The sequence below is a fragment of the Pterocles gutturalis genome, unplaced genomic scaffold (genome assembly GCF_000699245.1).
Source record: "Pterocles gutturalis isolate BGI_N339 unplaced genomic scaffold, ASM69924v1 scaffold23178, whole genome shotgun sequence".
NCBI classification, from domain to species: Eukaryota; Metazoa; Chordata; class Aves; order Pterocliformes; family Pteroclidae; genus Pterocles; species Pterocles gutturalis.
In genome coordinates this window covers 2,903-14,342 of record NW_010126217.1, presented here as the reverse complement: position 1 = coordinate 14,342, position 11,440 = coordinate 2,903, and the positions used below count along the sequence as shown (strand labels likewise).

Sequence of the window (11,440 nt, the reverse complement as noted above, 5' to 3'; positions counted from 1 at the left end):
TCTTTCCCTCAGCTGAGCAACAGAAAAAATCACAGGTAAAATGTCTATGCTTACCACTAATTGGTCTTTCTGAACAGCTCCTGCAGTGAATTTAACCTAACTGCTCTTTACATGACAGATAGTCCAGAGGGGGGGGGAAGCTGATAAACATTTTTCAAATAGTTCTTAGAAGTAGAAAAAAATACAGTGGTGGAAGAAAAACAGCAAAATGGTTAAATAGCATGCTATTTCTGAAAAACTTTGAAAGGCAAGATATACCCCTGACAGGTGAAGCAAACACTAGAAGATGCTGGTGGGTATTTCAAAGAGCATAACAAAGGAAGCATGCTGTATACCGTGCACTTTTTAGTATATACTAATTAGACTTTAAAATCAGTGTGGTTGATGGTGTAGAGATACTCTTCAGAATTACAGTACTCATGATTGTAGAAGAGTTTTCTTATATAGTGGAGGTACACAGAACTACTTGAAATGTTTGCCGATCAAGATCTTTTAGACAGTACCTTAGTGACAGTGAAAAGAAACCATCCTTGAGAACAGGTCTTCTAAATAGCTGCCAGTTACACTTCAAAGTAGGGGGGTATTTTCAGAGTGTCCTGGAACAGAGTGTTTCCTTTTGTGATCAGAGTTCTTGTTGTGCTCTTTAAAATTATTACTGCTTTGTGCAGAGCATACCCATGTGCTGAGATCCATAGCACACGTACCAGCCAGGACAAGGAAAGACAGGAAAATAATTTGAGTGACAGTTAGGCCTAATTTTTGGAGCTTGGTATGTCCCAGACAGAGAGGGATAGATGAGCACTAGTAATTTAGTAATTCGGTTAGGAACAGCACTTGGGTTACATGCAGGGCTTTAGTAGAGCCTAATTTCTGTAACCACAAAGAAATTAAATAATTTAGAGTTCTAAAGCAGCAGCTGGATTGCATAGTGAGATCTGTTTCACTTGCTTTATCAAACTAGCGTGTATCCAGTTTCCTCACAATACATGAGAACACAGATGTAAGAGCTCTTGTCTTATGGTATGCAGACTTTTTCCGTGTAAGATTCTTTAGAACCAAGATTAATTTCTATAAATGAAGAGACAGAGAAATAAAGCTAGAGAAGCTATTGGCTCCCAGGATGGTCAAGCTGAAGACAGGAATTAAATTCATGAGCATTTCCAGATGCTGCATGATTTAGAGGGGGTTTCACCTATAATTGGCAGACTTTTCTGTGCTTCTTCCTGGATTTTGTTATGGGCAAAGCAATGACCAGAAAAATTAGGAATTTGTGACAAGTTCCTACTTGAAGTTTGACAGGGGCACAGCACTCTGAGATTAACAGGCACATGCAGAAACCAACAAAAAAAGTGCTGCTTAGGGAAGGCGTAACAGAGATTGTTTAATTATTCATATCACAGTTTGTACTGAGGAGCTATATGCTCTGATCCTGGCTGATTACTGTTACCCAAGGAAGAGCTGTGACATCTCTCTCTCAACTTGATGTTGAAAAAAAGTAAAATAATAATAATAGTAATGCATTTTTCTGTAGGTGAAGAAGAGTGGTCTAGTTGTGGTGAAAAACATGAAGATTGTTGGTCTTCATTGTTCCAGTACAGACTTGCATGCTGGACAGATTGCACTCATTAAACACGGATCAAGACTTAAAAATTGTGATCTTTATTTTTCCAGAAAGCCATGTTCGACATGTTTAAAAATGATTGTAAATGGTAAGCAATGACTGTAGTACAGTAGGTGTAAATGTTATGCTTATGATTGGTGGTATCAGAATGGCTGTTTTCTCTTTGGACTGTCCCAGTTGTGAATGTCAATCCCTAATTTGTGTAGGCTGCGCTGATATTTTCCACAAGGCTGAAAACAATATCAAATGTACATTTCCTGGAGCTGATGATCAAGAAACTAGGGTGTGCTACTGAGACCCTGTTTCTCTGTGCAACTATTATTATTGGCGGTGCTTGTCTCTTGGGTGGGATGCACTGCTGAGATTCTGACATACCTGTTGCACTTTGCCAGCGCAGCCCTAAGCCTGATGACTAGGCCTAGATTGCTACATTTTTCCTTGCCCTCCCATGGCTTGTCAGTGGCACCAGAGGAACAGTGGCTTTTATGCAGAAATCATAGGGAGTACTTCAGGGTTTCCTGTTCCCAAGTGAGATGAAGACAAGTCAGATTATTCACTTCCCAAAATGGGATCTGTTGGTACAGCCTTTCAGCAAGTATTGGTTTTTAATCTCAGCAGCAGCTTCTATAATTTTTTTGTGTGGTGTTAATGTGTCTGCTGTAGGTAAGATGCAAAATTAGGCTGCTACAAAGTTGATGGAACTTATGAAATTCCAATTTTTGTCTGTAGTCTGATTGTCAAGTCTGATAAGTGGTTGATATTCGTATCTGCTAGTATTTTTGTTGTCCAGACATCCCTTAAGCAGCACTCAGGGACTTAAAAGGAGCGGAAACAGGGTTAGGCAATAGTGTGTTGAAAATGAGGTTTATGTTCCACTGTGATTGCATGGTTCCTTTTGCTGCATTATTTTTTTCTTTCAGCTGGGGTGAACAAGATTTCTTACTGGCCTGCAGATCCTGAAATCAGCTTGCAGAATGAGGCGTCCAATCCCATGACTACTGATGATGCAAAGCTAGATGCCAAAGCAGTAGAAAGACTGAAGTCAAATAGTCGTGCTCGTGTGTGTGTGTTGCTTCAGCCCTTGGTGTGCTATATGATGCAATTTATTGAAGAAACTTCCACCAACTTTGATTTTATTCAACAAATAGCAAAATCTCAGCCTGACTCTAACACTGACTTTTATACTGCATGTAGACAAGAGAAAATAAAAGAATATGAAAGTTTATTCCTAATTTCAAATGAGGAAACACACAAGCAAATATTGATGACAATAGGACTGGAGAACCTCTGTGAAAATCCATACTTCAGCAACCTTAGGCAAAATATGAAAGATCTTGTCTTGGTCTTGGCAACAGTGGCTGCCAGTGTCCCTGTCTTTGGATGCTTTGGATTTTACAACAGTGAATCACACCAAACAAATGAAACAGACCATCAGGGTTTGCCCCAAGAAATTGCAAGGCACTGTATGATACAAGCCAGGCTACTTGCATACCGGACAGGTGAGTTTTGACACTAGTGGAGGAAGAATGGGTGTCATGAGTAGAGAAAGTTCCTGATTTCAGTCCTACTTCTTCCAAATACTTCCTTAAGCCAGCTGCTGAATTCCATTCCTACATCTGTGAAACAGGAGCAGCAGTAATAGTAAAAACTCCACAAGGGTACATAGTGTTGTGTGTGAAAGCACTGAGCTTTCCAAGAGAAAATCAGGGCAGGTATTTCACATACAGTGCTAACAAAACCTGCCCTGCCAACATGGCCGACACTTATCTGAAAATAGAATACAATGACATTTAAATTCTTCAAGCAGCTCTTTCATTTGAATTCTTCAAGAGACTCTTTTTAGAGAGGTTTCACAGATGTTTCTGTTATCAAATAAGTGCCAATATTTTAAGCATATTGTGTATACTTCTTCAGAAAAGAGCTGTGAAATATCCTTCCAGTTGGGCATTAAGTACAGTTACATTAAGTTTCCTAGTTACAATCTTATTAGTGAAAGGGTTTATATATCCAGTGGGGTTTTCTTTGCACAGATTTTCCATGTACAGGCTTTCAGAGTGGAAAGGTAGTCATTGACTATCTTTTGATACAGATGGCTTCTGCTAGCTAGTTTATGATGTGTAGGCAGCAATGCAGTAAATGGGCAAGTTCTTCCAGAGATTACAGAATATGAAGACTTAAAACTTGGTGGTACTCCTTAGTGATGTTTTTTTCATCTAAATAGAATTGTTGTTTTTTTAAATCCTTGTAAACAAAGAAATAGTACATATTTAAAGCTTAAAACAAAACTAATCCCTTAACATGCGTACACAAAACCAACCCATGAATTCAGGTGCTGAATGTGCCTTTTGACTTATTCAGACTTTGTAAAGGTGAATGTTCATATTTTAGAACCTTTTGTTTCCTTTTTTTTTTTTTTTGGGGGGGGGGGTACCCTCCACAAATTTCGTCACCAAAAATTGCAGAGGAGATTGGGTTCTTAGAAGTAATTTAGAAGTTGCATGGAACCAGTTGTGAGTTTTTTGTGCAACTACTGTTGTATAAAGCAAGACGGAGTGATGCAGCTTGAGTACTCGTTCTTTGGGCAGCAAAATTCAGTTTTGCTGTTCAGCCTAGACTCAGGTCTGCTTTTTGAGCAAACTCGTATTCCCCTTTAGTCCTGTAATGAAGTCCCAATTCTCTATGAAATTAAAATAAATGACATGACACATACACATTTAGATAGACTCACAGAGTCATGGAGTCATTTAGGTTGGAAAAGACCTTTTAAGATCATGAGTCCAACCGTAAGCCTAACACTGACAAGTCCAGCACTAAACCCTGTCCCTAAGCACCACATCTACACTTACATACCTTCAGGGATGGTGACTCAGCTACTTCCCTGGGCAGCCTGTTCCAATGCTTAATAATCCTTTTGGTGAAGAAATTTTTCCTAATATCATAGAATCAATGTGATGCATAGATGCTTTACGTTATTATAAAGGTGAATATAAGGGGAGCAAGATAAGGTGTTTTCTATGCTGGGTTGATATACATCAGTGACTAATAAATATGCAGAATATAAGTAAAGTTACCAGCCTTCATAAAACATGCATTTGTCAGGAAAGACCCTCTTTGAGTGATTGTCTGTGGCAGCGATGCTGAGGATGATGGAAATGGTTAATTGAAAAGTGTCACCTACAATATTAATCACTGGAAGCCTGAAACATTTTTTTCTTTTTGATATGCTCTGTTTTAACTGGTCAAGACTCATCAATAGCTACTGGGGAAGATTTCCAAGTTCCACATAAATCCTCCAAGTCACATAGTGAAAGTTCTGTTCCAATTTTCCTGTGGTGGTGATAGGAAAAAAACCCAAATCTGGTTGTTAATATTTTGTCTCTGAATTAGGTATAAAATACAACTAATTTTGATAGGAATTCAGATCACAGAACCATAAACTTAAGGAAGGGCAGAAATTAAGTAACTAAATTAAATAGTAAACAATGAGAAGGTTTTTATCAGTTTGCCATCTCATCATCAGCAAACCTGTTCACAGATATTCTTGGCACACATTTTCTTATCTGATATATGTACTGGTTGCTTCTTAGCATTTCTGAACAAATGTACATAGCAAAGTCTTGAAATGGTTGGCCTTACATTTAAAGCACACCAAGTGTTTGCAGTAGACTCATATGATTTTGAAGCTCCTAATCTTTCTGCATATCTTTTCTCCTGTCCACAAAGCAACAATGAATGTTAGTCCTTACTCTAGGATGTCATATGTTAAAGTATAGGTAACTTAAAAGTGCTTTATTTGTTATTTACTGCTAAAATGTTATGTATTTTAGAGGATCATAAAACAGGAGTTGGAGCTATTATTTGGGCAGAAGAAAAATCAGTAAGTATTGAAGAAATTACTTTTTCTTGCACTCACAATTCATACACTTGTATCTGCTTTGAGCTTATTTTGCTTTAAGTTTATACACTTGCATTTTTCATACACATGCACTATAGAAAGCTTGCACTTATCAGTCTTTAAGTTAATGACTGGTTCATTGTTACGCTGTCAAGATGAAGCGGAAGTAGAAATGAGTTTAGTAACAACCACAGGCTCTCTGCCTGCCTTTTCGGTGTGCTTGCTTCCCTAGTCATTGTCAGTTATTCCAAGTGACCTGGCTACAAAGTTTTGCCACAGCTGCTCATCAGGCAGCATATGCCTACTCTGCATGGTCCTTCTTTGCAACTCTTTTTTGGAGAGGTCTCAGTGCAATTATAGCCTGACAATCTCTTGAGGACTTCTGTTGCAGCTGAAATGCTGTACCAGTTTTGGCACATTCCTTTTTAGATCAAAGCGATATTTTTTCTACAAATATTGTTCCTGTGCTTTTTCCCATCCAAACATAAAGTTTTTATTTCTTTATGTCTCTGATTATGCGTGTTACCAATCCCAGGAAGCCCCATTCTTCATGCAGCTGCAACATACTCTTCATTTGTTTTCAGCACGTCCGTCATCAACTGCTTATTGCTGTTTTGTTTCTTGTTCTGATTTCTGTCGCCAGTTGTTGCTTTGTCAGCCCACTGATCACTGGTCTGTTGAGAGACAGGTGAAACAGACTCTGGCACTTCATGGACTAACTTCAGCTGAGTTTAATTTTGTACACTGCGGAAAGGCTTAAGGACTAAATGCTTCAGACTTTTTGTTCCTGCTATCAGTATTACTTGCTAAAAGGAAAGTCTCTAAAACCTGGTGCAGTGAGTTATCTGTGGTATTACAGTTTGCCTGTGCAGCTCCTGTGGAGCTCAATGGAAAAGCTCCATATGGACCTGGAGCAGTTAGCAAGAACTGAATTCTCTTTTAACTGCTGTAACTCTGCATGAACTGGTAATGTGAAAGTATACATTGCACAACACTGTGACTTAGTACTCAATTTAAATGTCTCCAAATTTGATGCTTTGCTTACTGTTGCAGAGAAGCTGTGATGGAACAGGAGCAATGTATTTTGTAGGCTGTGGTTACAATGCCTTTCCTGTTGGATCTGAATATGCTGATTTTCCACACATGGACGATAAACAAAAGGATCGGGAAATCAGAAAGTTCAGATACATTATACATGCAGAGCAGAACGCCTTGACGTTCAGGTAATGGGTTTATTTTTTGACACAGAAAAGAATGAGAGAATTCAGAAACAATTCCATGACAAATGCATGACGTTGCTGTGATGAAGTGTGGATTGCAATCATGGTCCTGTCTATACCTATGATGCAGAACTTGGATGTGCATGGACACAGTCAGCTTTGGGGTTTCTTCCGACTTCTTAAGTGAACTTGGTTTTTAAAGGATATTCACTCCAATGCATGGCAGCTGTCCTTCAGATACAAGTCACTGCCTCTGCTTCCTGTTAGGACCATGCTATAACCTGAAATATGGAGGCATGGCAATTGTTGAGGCTTCCGACAATGATATGTGTGGAGAGGTAGGATGGGTGTTTTGTTCACAGGTAGTAAAACCAATCCAGACGTCTTTGTGTACTTGTGCACTAGAGTAGGAATAAGTGGCTTCAGAGAGTAGATAACAAACACTTGTTTGCTTGCTCTTGTGAGGTATCAAGTTTGTCACCATTCAGAACTATCAAGATATAAACTCTGAAATACTGTTTTCTGACTGCTTGTAGGTGTCGAGAAATAAAGCCAGATGAGAGAAGCATGATATTTGTGACAAAATGTCCATGTGATGAATGTGTCCCTTTAATCAAAGGGGCTGGTATCAAGCAGATCTATGCAGGAGATGTTGATGCTGGAAAAAAGAAAGCAGACATATCCTATATGAAGTTTGGTGAACTTGAGGGTGTAAGCAAATTTACAGTAAGTGTCCAGATGTACTATATTCTAAAAACTCTGGGCAGCATGTGGGGGAGGGTGGAGGGAGCAGTCATGAGCAGCCAGCACAGAGGGGTGTTTTCTTGTGCTGTTTAATCAAGTGAATGGAATTGAGAGGTTGCTCTGTCAGGACACTGGGGAGCAGTGCTGTGCCATATGCCAGATGGTTGGGCCAAGTGTGTCTCTTTTCTGTAATTTCCTTGCAGATTTCCCTCTAACTCATTGGTGTTGTTTGAGGTGGTCTCTTCACACCCTGAAGTTCTCTTCAAGCCTCTCTGTCACAGCATGGCAGCTCACGTGGGAGATTACTGTGTGATTTTGTAAGCCCTTTCAGCAGCTCCTGAAAGAGCTGCAGTGGGTTTTGAAGATGGTTGAGTACACCAGCACTCAGGGTGCTCACCATGACAAACTTGCAGCATTGTCAGTTTGAGCAAGCTTGTTTCCTTTCTCAAGGGAGTAAATGGTCACACATCTTTTAATAGCTTTTTATCCTCAAAGCAAGTGTGTGTTGGAGGGGGATCCCTTCATTTTGCAAATCATCCCTAGTCATGCCTTACAGTGAAGGACCTTACTTTTTCTTTCTCCTTTTGCTTTTTCTTCTGTCTTCTGGAATAAGTAAATGTTTTCTTCTTCTTCATTTACCAGTGGCAACTAAATCCATTGCACACTAATGCTCTTGAATTCCATGACCCCACTGCCAGGGAAAGTAAGTATTCATTAATCCATTTTATGACTGAAGTCAATAAGTGAGATCACGTTTTAAACAAACCTGAATCCCTCTGGGATTGATTAGTCTTAATTTATCTTGATTTTGATTAGTTAAATTTTGCTATGAAAACTTCTCTCAGATGTTTGAAAAAATGAACTAAGTCAAAAACAAGCTTGTTTTAACAAATGCTTGGCATTGATGCACACATTACAAAATCTAGTAATGCTGTTACCAAGGTTGACAATATGCTGTTTTGCACATAGATCATTTCAGACTACTTTATCATGTTTTAAATTTTGTTCTCGTCCTGGCTTCGGCTAGGATGGCGTTAACTTTCTTCATACAACTCAGAGTAAAACTACAGCAGTCCTATAAAGATGTTTTATATTGTGTTCTATAAAGAGTGCCATTCTTTTTCAAAAGAAATTGGACTCCTCCAAGTTATTTAAATATGTTCTGCTGAACATTTCAGTGCTTCTTTTATGAAGTAGAATCTGTGCCAATGCTTTTCAATCAACATTTATGTGTATATATACAATCCTTGTCGACCTGCACCCCTGTAGCAAGGGAGCTGTCGTCTTCTGAAAACAGAGTTTGGATGAGTCTTACATTGAAGCCTTTTTGTGCTACAAAAGGGACCCACCATTGGCATCTACCAGTCCTTAAAATGTTTCTCATCCAGAGGGGAAAATAATGTGGAAAAAGAAGCTAAATAATTTTTTGTGCCTCAAACATGAAGATATGGAGCATAAAGATAGGGAGTTGGTAGTTACTCAAAGCATTGAGTACTTTGATGCTAGGAACATAAAAAAGACTGAAGGTGATTTTTGTATCACATGAATAGCCACGTACTACAAGCTAATTCCTAACATGTAATGAGCTAGATTAGTGGAGAAGTCTCTTTGTTAGCTATTTCCTTATGAATCAAGGGGAAAGAGGGGAGAGAAGGGCTCAGAGTACTGTTTATGGCATTAGAAATCACTTCAAAATGTTGGGGCTTGTTTGTCCCTCTCTCTGCTAATGGTTTTTAAACCCAGCTGGAGATAGATTCATCCTGAGGTACTCTGACAACCTTTAAAAGGGCTCGTTTTTCTAAGAGCATTTTCTTGAAGATGGTGTGTTTGCATTTCCAACACTGAACTGTTTTAAGTTACTATTTTTCCCCAATATGTTTCTTTTACTATGATTATTGCATGTTTGTCTGTATGGGTAAGAAGACAAGCTCCTCCGCCCCAAGCCTCAGCCAGTGTTAGTCCAGTGTGCCCATAAGTGTTGAATATTTAGACTATGCTTACTATTGTATTAATGTTTCACACATATTTTTTTCTTTAGATGGAGTCCAGAAAACAAAATCACTAGATGACCAGCAGCACCAAAACAAGAAACTGTGTCTTGGTCACTATTGAGTAATTAAACACTTTTGCAGTCTTGCTCTGTACTTTTTATAATGCAGCCTGTTTGCACTTTCAAATAAGGAAGAGTTTTATTTATTATTTGGAAAGTGATTTTTAGAATAAGTTTATTTATGATGTCTTAAATGTTTTACAGAATTACCTGAAGGTCTTTTTAATTTAGAAGTTCCTGGGGGAAAAAAATGCTGCTTGTATTTTCTGTGAAAGTAACTGTATGGCTAATCATTATTAACACATAAAAAAAAAATACTGAAAGTTTATTGCTAGTAGATCACAGTAATAATAAAATGGTATCTTCTTTGCTTGGTGTATGGATTGAGGGAATGGGTTTCTAAGTTCTGAGACAGCAAAATGCAGAAATAAGCCCTAGTTCTTCAAGTACAATTGTCAAGGGACTCTTCTAGGAAATGGTAGATAATTAATCACTAGCGATTATTCCTGCAAGTGACTTTTGGTTCTCATTCTGCTTGACTAAAGGAGACAAAGCCATTGGGATGGCAGTAGTTGCTAGGTAAGTAATTTGGAGATCAAGCTTGTCTCTCATACGTACCCTCTTCCAGCTACCAGAGCAGCAGAGCTGTTTTGTTCTGTGGTACTTGCATCACTGCTCGATGTGCTTCCTCAAGTGCAGCCAATCTGAATTCATGTAGACAAAGATTAGCTTTGCTTTTTCTCAGCTTCTCGATGCAGGCCTAAAAGAATTTGGCTGTGTGCGTCTCAGTGGCCCCTGCATACTATGTGGAGATTGCTAGTCTTTAGGTTTTGTTAATCTTCACTAACAGGCTTCTAGGACTACGGAAGCTAACAAAGTGCCAGATGTCCTGTTGTTCCTTAGATAGGACTGAACGAGTGGAATAGCCAAAATCTTTTCAGGCGCTGGTCTCCTGGATGTCTGCATGTGGAGCAAGGGTGACTGTAAAACAGCCAGTGAAACCACAGCCTAATGTTGTTACTAGTCTTGAGGGGGTGCTGGGTAGGTAATGGGTAACCAGCACAGAGAGTTGTACCCAGCACCTTTTGAAAAGTCACTCTCCTTACTCCCATCTGTTTGCTGCTTTGAATATGACCTCTAGCTGTTTGTTTTAGGAAATGATCCAAGACTTTCTGTTCACTCCTCTGCTCAGTTCTCAAGTGCAAACATCTTAACCCTTTTTCTGCTGCTGGTAGGATATATAAACAGCCTTTTCCCTTTCTTTCATGTATCTTTGTCTTTGTTGCCCTCCTTAAAGTCGTGGAAGGGGAATCATGTCTTAAGATGCTGCCTTAGGTTCTGTTTGTTTCTTTTAGGCTTTAGAAAAGGTTATAACGAGATAGCAAAGCTGTGATTGGATGGTGTGCAAAGCATCCTTAATGTGGCATTAATTATATGGAGTCTCTTCTCACCCGGTTTAGCAACTGGTTTTGTAACTTAAGGTACAGTTCTTGATGCTTGGAGCTGCAGCAAGGAGCTGTGACTCCCTGTGGCTCATAGTATGACTTAATTCTTGAGTACCTGGCGTTTAGAACTGGAGAATGCTTATGTCTGCTTACCACCATGAGAACACTCTCACTGGAGCTAGAGAAGCTGCTGTTTCTCTGAGCCTAGTTAAGACTGAAGGCTGCTCTAGGGCTGCTGGTTGGGTGTGGTGCACACAGTAGCAGAAATCTCATCAGGCAACTGGCTGACTGCACCACTGCTGTCTTGCTAAGCAGGGTACATACAGCTTCATTCCCCAGGACCAGGTGGTGAGTGAAGGAGCAAAATCTGACTCTGTCAACTAAGGGAAGGATGGTGAAATCCATTTTTGCATCACACCTCAGAAGAGTGCTTTTTCACAATAGCTCATGGGGAAATAGCTGAAC

The 11,440-nt window shown here is 39.3% G+C and overlaps 1 protein-coding gene across 1 annotated transcript in view; it reads left to right on the top strand.

The window, feature by feature from the left end:
* CDADC1 (cytidine and dCMP deaminase domain containing 1) overlaps positions 1-9,849 on the top strand; it is a gene marked incomplete at its 5' end in the record, with an annotated part of 9,905 nt that extends 56 nt beyond the window's left edge. The window contains 8 exon segments of the mRNA XM_010078910.1: positions 1-35; positions 1,532-1,709; positions 2,542-3,120; positions 5,449-5,498; positions 6,570-6,739; positions 7,273-7,462; positions 8,123-8,183; positions 9,519-9,849. The exon segment at positions 1-35 is cut by the window's left edge and continues 12 nt beyond it. Of these exon segments, the coding sequence (XP_010077212.1) occupies positions 1-35; positions 1,532-1,709; positions 2,542-3,120; positions 5,449-5,498; positions 6,570-6,739; positions 7,273-7,462; positions 8,123-8,183; positions 9,519-9,592 (1,337 nt within the window).
* Positions 9,850-11,440: the final 1,591 nt, after the last annotated feature.